This window comes from Pogona vitticeps, chromosome 9 (genome assembly GCF_051106095.1).
Source record: "Pogona vitticeps strain Pit_001003342236 chromosome 9, PviZW2.1, whole genome shotgun sequence".
Classification (NCBI taxonomy): Eukaryota; Metazoa; Chordata; class Lepidosauria; order Squamata; family Agamidae; genus Pogona; species Pogona vitticeps.
This window is the reverse complement of record NC_135791.1, coordinates 1,998,582-2,014,809: the sequence shown is the minus strand read 5'-3', so window position 1 is coordinate 2,014,809 and position 16,228 is coordinate 1,998,582. Positions and strand designations below refer to the sequence as shown.

Below are 16,228 nucleotides of genomic sequence, written 5' to 3'. Positions count from 1 at the left end.
AGAAGCAGATGCTGTTCGTCTCCTTTGTTCAAAGAGCAGACCATACGTGCTCAGGCTTCGTTACAGCTTATTCACATGGCAAGGCATGAGAATTCCCCATTGCCCCCGAGGATAACCAATGGCCTGAAAATGCCATGAGCACTAGCCAAAAATATGTGATAGAGGCAGAGGTAACTAGGTGCCCATAAACTAACCCCTCAGCTCTGTGGCTTCCTTTAGAGAGTCAATCAGAAGTCAAGCTGAGTACTAGTGTTCTAATTGAGAAGAAGCCTTCTTCGTTATAGGAAAACAGTAAGAGGAAAGCAATTGTCTTGTAAATGCTGGCATGTGTAATGGCTACTATTCTTCACGTTATGGGTAAAAATCAGGATAATCCTACAGCTCAGTAGACAACAAACCTTATCACTGTCATCTGTGTATGCTTTCAGGAAGCTCAGCAATAACCATGAGGTTATCCCATCTCAAGAGTCCCCAAATTACAGGAAAAGAGATTCCATCTGGACATTAGGAAGAACTTCCAGAGCTGTCTGGCAGTGGAATAGGCTGCCTCGAAGGGTGGTGGAGTCTCCTCTTTTGGAGGTTTTTAAGCAGAGGCTGGGTAGCTATCTGTTGGGAGTATTTTGATGGATGTTCCCGCATGGCAGGGGGGTTGGACTGGATGGCCTCAATGGTCTCTTCCAACTCTATGACTCTATAAGCTAGACTGACAGCTCAAGTAACATGAGCTCATAACTGAAGCTCAGATTTCCCCAACCTGCCCACTTCATCACATGTAACTCTATCTCACTAGTCCCCTGTACTACGAACCCTTTGGGCCAGCCTCCAGCTAGCACCTGCACTGGACCAAACCCTGGGAGTTGAAAAGAGAAAAGTACAATGGACCTTGCTGGTTGACCTTTGTTTCCCAGATACCTCAAGACAAAACAGAAATACTCGCTAGATCAATTTTGGTTTGAGTACGCGCCCTTAACGTACACCCAGGTACCTTATCAACGGGGTCAACAGAGAAGTTTGGCCATGTATGAGTCTGGTTTATTTCCCAGAATCCCAGTGGTCCTTTCAGAAGAGAGGCTTCATCTTCTTTCCTTGATTAGACACACCAGAACTAGTGGTAAATAATTCACTGAGAACCATGGAAGAGACATTGTACAGTAAGAACTTTATTGCACTGTGTTCCAAGTGCTGAACCAAAACTGTGCCTGTCAAGCCTGACTCACAATGAAGCACTAGCACTTCTAATCCTGTGTGCTTAACCGCCCCATTTTCTCCATTCTGTAAAGGTTGCAATACACACTAGTACACCATAATACATCAAAGTGAAACTAAAGGGGGGGGAGAAACAAAACTATACATAGAGGGGGGGGAAAGGTCTGTTTCTTCTGCAAATTTGGGGCTGGTTTTATTTGACTACAACATTATTAAGTTGTAGTTTTTCTTTTCCTGGAAGAAAAAAAACCTTGGAATTTTCATAAAAATTAACAAGAACAATATGTGCCTTTGTGCATACTTGGAGGCAACCGGGGAGAACAAAGGAAAAGAACAAATGAATCTGGTATTTTCAGCATTTTTGACTTAGAATTGTATTTCTATAAAGGCATCCTTCTGTTACCACGATAGCTGTGCCACTTTGAACATTTGCACACTCAGCTACAATGTTGAAGAAAATCAAGTGTGTGTGTTGTATTTTGGAAAAAACGTAGCACTTGTGGCTTAGGTTTTACAGACTTAAACCTGCTAGGGCTGCAATCTTACATAGATGTGCCAGGGAGTAAGTCTCACTGAAGTCAGTGGAGCCTGCTTTTGAGAAAACACGATTAAAAGTACAGTATAAGCAAATCACATATATATGGACTGTTACAGGACCATCAGAATTTTAGGGCTGCACAAATGCTTTGAGAAACATAATTTGCTTTCTGTATTCAAAATATTTAAAGGGACTATGTTGGTTGATGAAACACAACCCCAATAAGGTACCCTGTTCAAGAGAGTTGCAAGGTCTTTTCTAAACCTGCAGAGAAAGCTGGTGGGAGGAACTTACGATGGCCTTGGATGCAGCACAGAAGACAAAAAGGCCAAACGGGTTTTTGAAAACAAAAATCTGCATGGGAAGGAGGACATTACTTCCCTCAGCACTGCCACTGTGAGCCCAGCCTGGCAGATGATGTTTGGTGAAGAAGTCAGTTAAAGCCAGCTATTCGATACGCAAAGTCTTCCTGCCCTTTCCTAATCAAAACTCAGCATAGTTCCCCATATGTTACACCTCTCAGACAACATACGTGTCTACGAGGCACTGGCAGTGTGGAACCTGCAAGTCTCCCTTAAGAACCTGGTGAAAAATCAGAAACAAGGCAGTTGGTGATTCAGATGAGCTAGACATACGGGAGGCTAGTCCGAAAATACGCCCACAGATGCCGGTGGGCACAAAAGCCATGTTCAAACTAGACTTCATTCAAGTGTATTCTTTTCAGAGGGGCAAAAGATCATCCAGACATGAACTTTCCATCCAGCCTTCATGACAGGAGACATTTTTGCTACCTTAGTCAAACATGCATGTCTTGACAGGAGTGCGTTTCTGCCCACTTTGTAGGGAGCTAGCTTCTAATCCAAATTCTTTAGAGAACCGTATCCGTAGGCAATATTTCAGCACTAAAGATCATCATTATCCAAAAGTCCCACTACTAGAGATGTACGGATTTGTATTATGCGGTCTATCGGTTCTGGGAGTTGCATTCAAAAACATAAATTTGCACATTGCCACCATGTCATTTGGACAGGTATACAAAGAGGGTTGAAATTCCACTCCTAAACAAAGCAGGATCCTCAGAATTACAACTGGAGACTCCAGAGTCAGAAAAGGAGCCCCACAGGTCAACCCAAAAAAAAAATGCTTGAAAATACCACCTTATTATTTTTAACCAAAAAAAAAAAAAAAAGACTTTCGTACTGCATGTCAGGTTTGCTAACAACAGCTCTCCCTAACTGCTGTGCGCATCTTGTCAGCTGCAGACTAGACATACAGGCACCACTATTTCTAAGAGCACCTCACTGGGTTTAAGGCTGCCAACCACTCACTTCCAGCTACAAAGACGCCACATGAATTCTGTCTGCCAGCTTTCAGCAAAAAGGAAACAGAATCACTATTACAAAACTGAAGGACACCCTTCGGGTCCTAACTTAGGGACCTTGCCCTGCTCCAAGATTACAGTTTCTACACAGCCCGATACGCTGGTTTTTCCTTAAAACATAGAATTGATTTTATTTATTCATTTCTTTTCAAAAAAGTTAAAAATACAGAAGGTTCAAGGAATGCTCATCTCTTGGCAGATGATCAGATTGCAACATGAGAAGACAATCCTTCACTGAAATGGTTTGTTTTAATTTTATTATTATTTTTTATCACAATCATCATCATTAGGACAAAGGCTGAGGAGCACCGACTCCACTACGGAAAGGATGTCATTCAATTCCAGAATTACATTTCCAGGTTCCACAAGTCCACAAAGACAGCCATGATAGCGTCAAGACTTCACGGAGGGCTTCCCGTTTCTTACTGCACAATGCAGTGGCCGTTGGCGTCTCTGAAGCGTAACCGCATCTTCGGCCGGTATTTCTCAAGGTAGAGCAGCTGTTTGGAGTTGAATGCTCCCCTCCTCTTCCTGAAACAGAAGCACATTCATGGGATTAGGTCTATGACACCCTTTCTAAGCAACGCTCACATGGCGGCACCTTCTGGGGTATTTTGAGCTGCAACTCAGAGAATTGTGGACAACTGGCCACCAGGGTGGGGCGGATGCAAGCCGCAGTCCAAAGCATAAAGAAAGAATGAGTTTTTCAAGCCTTGGCTCACAAAATTCAACCGCCATCCACCCTGCTTAGTTTGATGTTCAGTAATGTGTGTCTGAGGGAAGGGCATTATTTGCTTATTGTTAATTAATTGGTAACCTATATTTCTGTCTCTGACTTTCTTTGTCCCTATTTTTATCCTCAGGACAGCAGTCCATATAATGTGGACACAGACAAGGCAGGTGTTGTGGTTCATTCGGGCACTTGAGCCTCAATCTCCCGAGCTGCTTTCTAACCTCTGCTTGACCAAGAATTTGGTCATGAGTGCAGGACTGGCATAAACCCGTTGACAAAACGGCAGGGGCTGGGGGGCCCTAAGGGGAACCTGTATGCTGCTCTGAGCTCTTAGAAGGGAGATGGAACAAAAGTGTAGCAGATGTAAACACTACACAAGAAAGCATGACTATGCCTAGGTGAATCCATCAGGCTTTACACAGCACATGAAGTTTCCAATGCAGTGTTAAAAGGCAAACGGGTTGTGTGAGCAAAGAGCAGCTTCGTCTGTTAATAGCAGGAAGATGATCAGCAACTCTGGATTCTTTTGGAAAGGCTGCCTCCTATCGACCCAGCCAGGAGTAGGAAAGCAGTGCCTCACAACAGTGGAGGGAACTGACATGGCCAACCAAGACAGTCTGCCTTTGTTTCAGATTTGCAACAGGATTCTTCACTTTCTGAATACAAAGCAAGAGGATCAAGTCAATTCTAGAGTTGTTTGCTAATTAAGCCTTCTTGCTCCTAAGGGGGTGTCATATGCTATGGCTCATTTCTTTCCAATCGCCATCCAAAAGAAGAGAAGGTCAAAGCCTAGACCTGAAACAGAGACCCATTATCAGCTGTTCAATGACTCTGTGAGGCACTGGGGATAAGAAAAGGATTGCTCGACGCAAAGGAAAAGAAAAGAAAAAGGCAGAGAATGAGGGCAGGCACACGGGAATTAAGCTCTTTCACTTACTGTCTGATAAACTGCACAGCATCCTCATACTTCATTCCACATTCTATGAGTGCGAGGGCAACCAGAACTGGGGCTCTGGAAGGAGAAAGAAGATCAATGCAGATTTAAACTTGGTCCAGCAAACCCCTCAAAACTAGATCCAATTAAAGGAGCCATGAGCCCAAGAATGCTTCTAGTCACAAAATAACATTAGCCTGCCCTGCTTAATTGCAGCAGTCCTACATGGGGCACTCAATCACTGGCCCCTGTGAGTGCCCAATATAGAACCACCAAGCTGTATTTGCACATATTCTGGGAAAGTCTGTCATAAACGACTGAGACAAAATGTCACCTGTCTTCTAGTTTTTGTCAGCTGGGGTTTTTAAATAAAGCATTTTCCCAATTATTGGGGGGGGCACCTTTTTAGCAGAAAAAACCTTTGATTAACTAGTGTATAGTCTATCAATTAAATGCTACAGTGCTGGCTGTGAACACTATAGAGATGTTCACAGCACCCAGTTTTGGGCAATGCCTTCTTTTACCACACTGAGCATGACCAGGAAAGCAAGGAAAATGACCATTCAGAGAGGAGTGTCAAGCTGTCATGATACGGAACATAAAAGGGGCACCCAGGAGAGAATGAACATCCATCAAGCTGTCAAATCATCCAGGAGAAGAGCACACAATAGCCCCAGGCTCATGGCACAAATGCAGATTAGGATCCCCACTCCACAGATTGACCCTTTTATCATTTCACCACTGCGCCCATACAGGGAAGAGAATGAAGGCTCAAGAATGAACCTACAAGGTGAGTGATGGTCAGTATATGTCCTGTTGTTACCCGAGGAGCACCGGATACCTCGCTGTCAAGCCCTTTAACTATCATGTAATAGGGGACTTAGGCCTGACACAGAATGAACCCAGGGGACCAACAGCTGATCTTTAGCTTTACAAAATGACCCCTAAGGAGTCAGAGGTCTGGGCAAATAACTGCTAGGGAGGACGGGTCCAGAGCAAATGCGTCAGCTTCCAAACGGACAGCCAGGCCTTGCGCTACAGACCCTGAAAGCACTGAAGGTTCAACTGAAAGAAACTGGTCCACGAAGCCGAAATCCACTCCTCCATTAAGGGAGCAGGACATTTACCTTCCTAGCCCTGCGACACAGTGTACAGCGACACAGCAGCCGGGTTCTTCGCGGAATTTGGTTTTCAACAGGTTCAGCCAGTCATCCACAATCTCGCTTGGTGGTGGTGCACCATCATCGAATGGCCAGTCCTTTGGAAGAGGGGGAAAGAGCAGGTTACTTCCACTCTGTACTCAGATCGGGAGGAACGCCTTCCTGCCTTCCCACTTTGTTTCAGACCAAGCTTGTTAACTATCCCATCCTTTCAAGCAGAAATATCTGCCCTCTCTTTCTTACTGCTTTGCATTCTGACTACAAAATACAAGGGAACTAATGGCTTCTTACAGCAACTGGGGGGACTGAATAAAGAAATAAAGATACCCACAATTATTCAGTGGCAAAGTAACAGGCTTCATGCAGAAGATGCTATGGGACAGAGACTTTATTTTATAACATTTTTATGCTGTCAGTTAACCAAAGTTCTTGAAGCTGTTTACACTAAAAGAGTCCTTTATAATTGAATCTAAATATACCAACCAAATACAAAATAAGCATTGGCAGAGAATGATATGTTTACGATAAAATACACAGCAGCATCAGAATATTCACAGACTAGAAGAGATCAGATCCCTGACCCACAACAAATTCAAGATGAACATTCAACACAGGGAAAACCGAGGTGGTAGAAGCAAGTGGATACCAAAGGAAACAAGGAAGTAGCCTTCAGCTTTTTTGCACATGCTTAGGATGAGCTATACAAGGACATAAAAAGTAAGTGAAAGGTTCAAGGAAAAGGTGGGGTCTGAGCAGGGATCTGAAACTCATTAAGAGAGGTAGGGTGTTCTCTGGGAGGCAGTTCCATTCACATGAAGGAGAAGGGGAAAAGACTGTGCCAGATATTTTCAGAGAGGAGACCACCTAGAGTGGAGCATGAAGGAGTGGATACGGATATCAAAGAAGAGACATGCTGAGCATATGGTCACAGAGAGCTCTGGACAAACCTGGCGTTGCATCTGGGGGCATACAAACCCAATGTGGCGAATTAAAGAGAGGTGTTAAGCAATCACAGAGATGGAAGGTAGATGATTTTGACAACATAGTGCTAGACAGGTGTGAGGGACCACAAGGAGACAACAACCGACTAGAAAGGCGAGTTTGATCAAAAGATGGGCAGGATGTGGACCAAAACATTATTCAATGGATGAAAGATTACTCCAATACTGTAAAAGGATTTTTTTTTAAAAAAAAAAATGACTTGGTAGATGTAGAGAAATTTGCCTGGAGCAACATGTATAACTAGAACCTTTCAAATTAACCCAGTGCAGTGTGAACAGGTGATTTACTGAATGTGTGAAACAGCTAACTGGATTTTGTAGAAACTACAGATTCTTATTTAATTATCATATAAGCCAGGAGGTGGAGAAATAAAAAAAATTAACATATGTCTTTAAAACAACATTAGACACCTTTAATAATTAGTTCAGTTTTGGTTATAACAAATCACTTGGTATTTTAGAGGTATAAAATCGAACTGAGCAGACAGATTTCAATCTGAGATTTTTGCATGAATTGCAGTGTTATTATATACATCTCATAGGCATCCTTCAGTCTTGAGAGACTATGGTATGAACTGGCAGTGCATTTCTTGTATGAACTGCTGTGAAGACAATGCACGGTGGAAAATACAGTATAGAAATACTGTACATTGCCTATATTTGATACTGAGCAACCAAAAATATAGTAGGCACATTATAAATGCTCTCTGTGTGTGCATGTGTTTAAATAAATATACAGACACAGAGATACACAGACACACTATCTTGACCAGGAAAATAGAATGAACTGTTTCGCACTTTAAGTGGCTTACTTTTAAAAATTCATTTACCCAGCTGATCACCCCATGAAGCAAGTTGGGCTAAGGAAGCAACGCGTCTGAATTTGACTAAGGTCTTTCAAAGTGGTACTGTTTCAAACCAAGGCCCAGCACATCACAACTTAAAACAAAACAAACAAACAAAAAACCCATCAAACTGCATGCAATATACCTGGTCAGTCACCACTGGGGCCATGTACTGTCACAGTGACCCTAAATGATTACAGAAAGCACAGGAGACCTTGACATTCCCAGATGCCCAGTGACAAACCATGGTTTGGCTTCATATCAACTGAAACAGACTTTTTAAAATCATGAAATCCTGCCTAAATAAGTCAGGACATGGACAAGCATCATGCTCCTGCACACACCTCTCCTGTTCCATAGCAGAAGGAAAACAAGGAAAAACATGAGGAAAACAACTCCAAAAGGCATGGTTACCTAGAGCTTCCCAACATGTCCAGGCTAGAAGCTATAGCTGTTGCCATCCAAACAAGCCAAGATTTAAAAGCTAACCTTAAGCCATGGTACCTTGTCTTGGTTTCTCAGTCACACCAAGAGAAGAACTAACAGGTCCAAAACTGTAGCATGAAGGTTGATATTTTTTTTGACACCAGCAGTCTTGCTGGAATCTCTGACTTTTCAATACTCCTACTGTGGCAAGAAAGGTATAGAAGTGCACCCATGACTCTCCAGCCCCAGATAGTATTGCTGTTCTCCCCAGTAGAGAAGTTTCCCCCACCCCAATGGTGAAGATTGAGGAAGCAGCCCAGCAAGTGAAAGCATCTAGTTTGTCAGTGGTTCTTAACCTTTGTTACTTGGATGCTTTTGAACTGCAACTCCCAGAAACCCCAGTCAGGACAGCTGGTGGTGAAGGCTTCTGGGAGTTGCAGTCCAAAACTCCTGAGTAACCCAAGGTTAAGAACCAGCGCTTTAGATGAAACAAGTTATTGAGAGATGGGCACAAGTGGCCGAGTCAAAGAAGCCAGGGAATGACAGGAAAAAAGACAGAAAAGCAGAGCATATATTCTGCTGAACACCATGAGAGATGATCCATGGACAGCCAAGGAGGGGGGGGGGGAGAAGAATAAAAGCTTCCAATCCCCTTCTCTGCAGTCCCTTGAACAGAACACCATGTTATCTGGGTGATAATGTCAGCAGATCACAGTTCCTGGAATAGACCTCAATGTACTACAATTAAAGTGCTCGGATTGCAAAAAGAAAAAGAAAAAAATATATGCACATTAAGAACTCTGTAAAGGCTGCCACGACCACAGCTTATCACACCAGATGCCAGCAACAGGTGGGACTTCCAACCTGCAGATAAAGTGAAGTGTAAAAGCTTATGTTCAGCAGTAAAGCCACCAAAATGAAGGTTCCCGTGACAAGCTTAGTTCAATTTAACCCCGTCCAGCCCAGTGTTGAGAGTATCTTTTAACACCCCTAGAAAACTTGACAGCTTATAAAACGAGGCCTTTAGTCCGGCAAACCCCGAAACAGCCCAGAGAGACAGAAGCTGCATTCATTGCCACTTGGTTATATATATTGATACAGAACATTCGTTTGATTTCTGCTTCTTTATCTGCTTTTGCAACAAGGCACTATTTATTCCATTTTACGCATTTTGCAGACTGAACGAGGATTCATCCGGGACCTCAAAATCATTTGATCTCCCAAATCGAATCCAGTTCTTCGTTTGATTTGGACTCTGCTCTCGGTCACTGCCCATCAGGACCCAATTAGTTTACAAGCCCATAGGACTAACACAGAGCCCATAAGTCAGGGAATGCGGTAGAGATACCCAAAGCATTTTCAGAGAATAATTCAACCAGGTCTTTCCTGCTGCTTATCTTAAGCCATGCCTGCTGTTCAAACAGGAGCTATTTTTGAAAGACACATGAACCTTTGCAATTTCAGCAGCTGGTATGGACTAGTGCCAACCCCCCTCTATCCCCACCCCTTGCTTTTTCTTACAGCTAATCTCTTTATTCCATATGCTTGTTTACCAACATTAGTAGCTCAAACAGGTTACATCTAATATTGAAGCCCTCTTTCATCAGGGTAGAATAAAGGGCTACCGTGCTTGAGTATCCCCAGTCTCCCAAACCCTGCTACATGTGAAGTATAGAAGGACAATACGATGACCTTTAAATAATTTTCAGTTGGAGGTGAACATTATCTCCTCTCTCAGAAGTTCAAACAAGTGTAGATACATTATTCTCCCTATTATTTTATCCCCCAAACCACAGAGTGAAACTGGCCAGACTGTTCACCTGTATCTGAACCTGGGTTTCCCCAATCTTCATGCACATTTCCTACAAGAGACTAGACTGTACCAGGAAAATTACCAGATGGAAAGAAAAGAATTAGATTGTCATGCCTCTCCCTAATATTTAACTATACAAGGACAGAACTGGGACAGAGAAGTTGCATTCTGCCCTGCTTGTAATGGTCAAGATTTTGCTGCAAGCACCCAGGCTTAGATCCCGGCAATGTAACTTTACCAGCCTGATGAGAGTCATTAAGCCACATTTCTCAATGGGGTCAAGAGAGGGCCGTCGGAGGAGAAAAGGCAGCAGCCAACAGGGGAGTGGGCTCCTTTACCCAGGGACTAACCTGGGAAAGAGCTTATTCTCTTTGCACACCCTTCCGTGGTGGCGGCAGCAATTTAAGAACACCCTGCGGCACCTGTGGAGCGCACATCTTGCTCACATGGCTATAGAAGCTGGTTTAGAGACTGCTCAGAGGGGGGCTGATGTGTTGCCTGTTTAAGGGCAGGGGAAGGAAGAAGTGGAGAAGACGACAGAATGAGGAATATAAAGGCATGTCATTCTATTTGGAACTGCATGAATCAAAGCTACAACCAAAAAGGATTCACAACTCTGAATTTGCTAAGCAAGAAATGCCCAGAAAGAACCAGAGGAAGGGTGCCTCTCTTGCAGAACCTCGCCTGCAGACATAAAGGCTCAAGTTATCGGCCTCAAAGTGTGAGCAGGCTGAGTACCAGGAAAACAGCGACTTCCCCCATCCCCTTTCTCATGAAGTGGTCATATGCCAGTTCATTGCTCAACTGGTGACCTGTCATCTGACCAGAAATTGTGCACGAGAAGGGAATCTGTGTTGGTAGGAGCTATCAGTCACAAGATCCTGCCAATGATCACGGGCAAGACATCTGTCCCTGGAGTGCTAAAACCAGACAGTGTTCCCTTCACTGGAGGGCTGAGCAAATAACATAAGATCATTTGAAGATCTGTTTTGTATAAGCAGCTGCTTCGACTTAAAACTTTCTGACTTCTTTAGATTCCACTAATAATACCACTGAGACAGAAATGAGTGAGAGCTGTCTGTTCACCTAATTATTACCAATGCAATACCCAATACAACCCCAACCCCGCTTACTGCGTTCACCCAAAGTGAATTTCCTTTTCTGAATATGCCACCTCTAGAGCTCATCTTCCAAATTATTCCCGCCTCACTAGCAGTTGCACTGTGGAACACACTGCCTAGTAGATGAGACTCTAAGGCAGGCCGCCATTCACAAGCACAAGACAGACTGGGGAAAACGCTTTGTAGTGACATGAGAAAGCCACACGATGGCTCAAAAGAACAATGCTGTTTCCTTCTCAGATCTTGAAAAATACTCACTAGGACTTGGATTCCTTCTTTCTCAACTGGTGCTTTATCATAGGTAGCATCACAGACTCGCACCAAGGTTGTCACTCCATACTTCTTCAGCTCCTTTGGAAACAAGCAGAAAACATATCAAGTGGATATCCAAGAGCAAAAGGGGGAAAAAAAACTCTCTTCTTTCAGATGTATATAAAGCTTTACCAGCCACTGATACCAGGAGGAAGCCACTGAAAGCAGCCTCCCGAGGGAGTGGCACTTTTACTGATGCAACGGCAGCAACAGAGAGCGCCACTGCATAGAACAACGTGTGTATGTGTGTGTGCGTGCGCACTAAAGAAGAAAACACTTAAGAATGGGACCTGCCAACAGATGCAGACTTGATAAAGCAATGCTTTTATTAGGGTACCAAATTGTGGCAACTGTCCTTAATAAGTTGCACACCAGCCCTGAACCATCCCGTAACAAGCAAAACAAATTTTTTTAAAAAGGAAAGTTAATTCACATTTTCCTATGCCCAAACACAAGAGACAGAACATGTCAGAGTAGAATCAAAATTAAATTGGCTCTCTGACCTCCCCTTTTTCCAATCAGAGAACTTCAGAAGGCTTGGAAGGGTTTTGAATATTAAACACTGCAGGGGGCCTTGTACCCCATTTGAAATGTGAAGCAGTGCGCCTGGAGGTTTTGAGAAATCACAGTTTACTTATTTTTTACAGAAAAGATATTTTTGGTGTAGGATGTCCAATAAAAACAAGGGCCAGAAAGATAGCCTTCAGGAATTATTTACAGTCCCGGGGCTGCAGTCTGCACACCTTGAACTATCCTACTGGCCTGCTTTGTAGTTTCATTTTTAAAAAACCCTGCAGTCAAGAGGATCTGAGTCGGAGGTACAGTGGGGGCTCAACTTACAAACATCCCTACTTACCAAAATTTCAAGTTACGAAAAACAGCTGCAAAATTTTGCTTTGACTTGCGGCTGGAGCTTCCAGTTACAAACAGAAAAAGGCCGGGGGGGGGGGGGGGGAAGGTGGGGACTTCAAACTGTTGGTGGCAAAGACGCTGCTTCTTCACTCCAATGGTTAGGAAAAGGGAGGCTCAGCCTCCTGGGGTTCCAACACTGCCCCGACTACCATGCCGGTGCTTTGGAAGCCCAGGAAGCTGGCACCCAGTGTGGCGGTCAGGAAGCCAGCACCCGGTGCGGAGGCAGTGGGCAGCGGGGCCAGGAGACAGAGGGCAGCAGGCACAGCTTTGGAAGCCCGGGATTTTTCCCCCCTTTGGCCAGAACGGATTAAACGGTTTTCAATGCATTCCTATGGGAAATGGTGCTTCGACTTACAAAATTTTCGAGTTACAGCCACCAGTCCAATACGAATTAATTTTGTAAGTCGAGGCACCACTGTAGGTGTGCTTTCACAGAGCTCTAAAAACCACCTTGGGAGCTACAGAAAGCTTATTTCTCTCTCCCTGGCTTCCTGATACCACTATTTAACTAGCTTTAAGCACTTCTACACTAAAAGCTCCACAATACACAAAGGAAGCGTATTTCTTGGCAAAAAAAAAAAAAGACCACCAAGGCTGAAAGAAAGCAAGACCTGATAAAGCATCAAGGATGGGATGAGAGAGAGGACGACCACCTACTTCAGTTAGCTGATGCATGCCTGTCTGTCAAAACATGTCACAAATGTTTTCCTCTGGACCTATGAGAATGCCCATATAGGTCTCAGGTAGCCAGCAACAAGTCAAAACTATCATTAGGATAGTGGATTTCCTATGTGCACAAGGAGGACTCCACTGACCCCTTCCAGAAGCAAAAGGCTCCATTTCAAGGAACAAAGCAACACCGTTTGCAGGATTGGCTATTCCACCTGGGACTGAGATGCAGATACAAAGACAACCAGATGCAATTAACTGTGTAGGAAAAACATAAGCCAAGACAAGAACACCACTCTGGAGCTTAAACGGAAGGCAAGCTGATAAAAAAGAAAATGAGAATCCTCCACTACTTTTCCTCTTGGGTGCTGGGGGAGGAGGTCTAATGGTCTACAAAAATTATTCAAAGAAACCCCAACAAAAATAATTGCCTTAGCTGCACTGAATTAGATTTAACCGAAGCCCACAAATTACACTAATTTAATCAGTACAGTTGTCTTACTGTTTCTTCCTTTGCACCCTAAGCATGGGCAAAGAAATGGACTGATAAGATTTATTAGCTGTATAAAGGAAATCATATTGAAGAATGAGTTTTAAATGAGGAAGGGAAACATAACCACTGTCAAGCATCCTGAGCATAAATAAGACATACAGGAACAATTGGCGTTATCACCTCCTTCTTGTTGTTAGTATGTCATCAAGTTGGAACCAATGGTGACCCTGGCAGGGTTTTCAAGATGAATGAGATATTTAAGGAGTGGCTTTACCAATTTTCACTTCCCTAGTGAGTTTCCGCTGCCTGAACTGGCAGCTATAGGGCAAGATCCCACCAAACAGCACAGACTTAGTGATCAGTAGGAGAATGCAGGGGCAACTGCAGGATATACAAAGACAGGGTAGGAAACTAGGTCAATTTTGTGAACACTAGGATTGTGTATACAGTGGGTAGAGACCGTAGAGGTCAGGAAGAAAATGCCCTTCACTACAGTGTCATCCACAGTACTATTCCACACAGACTTTCCACTGTGGACACTGGGCCCAAACAGATCAATAATAGCTTTTTGGGAGCAAACCATCAGAGGGGGCGAGAGAATTCCATTAATTTCAAAGTTGAAAAATACTGAACAATTTTATCATGGCATCGTTAAATATCTAAACTGGGTGAGACTTTTTTTTTAGCATCTGGCAGTACAACTGGCATTCCCATCCCTTTAATCTATAATAATTTTCAAGAATATGAATTTCATGTGACTGCATTTAGCTGTGTGCGACAGAAAGCACAAATAGAAAGTGTAGCCTGAGGGCTTTATGACCCCCCCAACCACTAGGTAACACTTATAAATTGACTTCAATCCACATTTCTACATATCACAACTTGCAAACTCTCCGTCCAGCTTTGTATACAAAAACCAAACATGTCATGTTGCTTTGCACTTCTGCTCTGTGGTGACTCATGAACCTAAATGCTTTGCCCAAGGCAACAGATAGACATTCTAAACTGCACCCAGCATCCAGGAAAGACAGCAGACATTTTTCTTCTTGCTTCCAGAATGTACTGCAAGGAACAATCCAATACCTGCAACACCTACTTATTATTCTACCCATAATGTCCATCTTGAGACTAGTCTAATGGAGACATCGTAGTTATACATGTGGCCTACTTTTTTGTTCCTTTCCCATTCCCTAACTTTTGGTATTATGTCCTGTATTCACTTCCCCTCTCTTTCCCTCCACCTCCCAACCCAAAGACATGCAATAAAAGTCTAAACAATGAAGCAAAACCAGATTTGGATTGCCACTACTCTTATGCTGCAGAATCCATGGGATTGCAGAGGTTTCTTGGTGATGGTTCTAGACCTCTCCTTTCAATAAAAGGCGCTGGCCAGACCCCCTGGGAACCCCAAGCCTCACTTACAATGTTCTTTGCAATTCACCTGCCAATCCCCTGTGTTTGCATGCAGTCACAGCAGATGGGCAGTGTTTGAGCAATCTGTCTTCTAGTTTATCATCTATTGGAATTACAGTCACAGTGACATTTACCCACTATGGTTGATCTGTTCCCTTCCCTTGGTAAACTTAGGAAGAACCCTCCTGCCCACCCCCTGCTCTGGGATTCCTCAGAATAGAGTTCAAAAAAAAAAAAAAAAAAAAAAAAGCCCAACCTCAGGCTGTGTCAGCAGACACTCCTCTTACCTCTGTGAATTTAGTGAGGGTTGCATTGGTTGGGTTGTGGGTGATCAGGAAGCGCATACTTTCATAAGTAATCTCCACTGGAGCGGGACGGTTCATAGTGGCAAGGGAGGGGAAATGTGTAGGGGGAAAAAAATCAAATCTTGCAATGTTTCACAGCAGAAAACATTAAAAAAAAAAGAGAGAGAGACCACGAAAGTGTCCAGGGATCGATCAGCGCTTTCCTTGTTTTGTTCTTCAAGATGATTCTTCACTTCAGGAAAAAGCAGCTTTTCTTGAGCATCTGCTGGAATTCAGCTTCAGCCTCAGTCACTGCAGGTGGTGCTCCTTCTACAGTCTCCTACTACATGCAAAAAACTAGGCAGCCTTTACTACATTTAGGCACTGGTGAGGCACAAAGAAAATGTCAGGACAGGTGTTCTCTCCACTTGGGTTCAGCCAGGCTTTGCTTCTCTAGCGTCACTAAAAGGAAGAGGTTTCCAATTTGCAGAAGATAACCCCATATATTTGAGGCTTATGTGTTGGTGTCTGGAGTCTTCAAGGCAAAGTACAGTTATGGCACGCAGGACCCTGGGCCCCAGCTCACTTCTCAGCCAGGTTGCTGTGCTGGGCCCGGCAGAAATCTGCCCTGACTCTCAGAATCGCCATAAATGTGTGGCGTGGATTCGAACGGAAAACCTAAAAGAAAAGAAAATATCCACACTTAGAAAGAGCTACACAGAGATCACTAAAGAAGATGGGTGTAGAGGACTCAACACAGCTACCATATTTAAGTTTGGTTGTTTTTTTTAAGCCAAGTTGTTCTGGAACAGTTTTAGATATACGGTGAATCAACAACCCTCCTGTACTATGAATGCTCTCATTTTGACTAATCTAGGCCAGCTCTCATCATGTGATGCTTAGGGCCCTGCCTGCGGCTGAGGTCCCTGGGTTTCTGCATCACACGTTAACTCCAATCACTACCCCTGCAAGCAAAAGCTACCCCTG

At 43.7% G+C, this 16,228-nt stretch overlaps 1 protein-coding gene across 2 annotated transcripts in view; it reads right to left on the bottom strand.

The window, feature by feature from the left end:
- Positions 1-1,140: 1,140 nt before the first annotated feature.
- Positions 1,141-16,228, bottom strand: part of PTP4A2 (protein tyrosine phosphatase 4A2) — a 28,717-nt gene continuing 13,629 nt past the window's right edge. For both annotated transcript variants that reach the window (XM_072980245.2, XM_078379893.1), the window contains exons 2-6: positions 15,245-15,919; positions 11,417-11,509; positions 5,920-6,050; positions 4,796-4,870; positions 1,141-3,656 (exon numbers count right to left, since the gene is read on the bottom strand). In XM_072980245.2, coding sequence (XP_072836346.1) covers positions 3,548-3,656; positions 4,796-4,870; positions 5,920-6,050; positions 11,417-11,509; positions 15,245-15,340 — 504 coding nt within the window. In that variant the 5' untranslated portion in view covers positions 15,341-15,919 and the 3' untranslated portion in view covers positions 1,141-3,547. The remainder of the gene's footprint in view (positions 3,657-4,795; positions 4,871-5,919; positions 6,051-11,416; positions 11,510-15,244; positions 15,920-16,228) is intronic.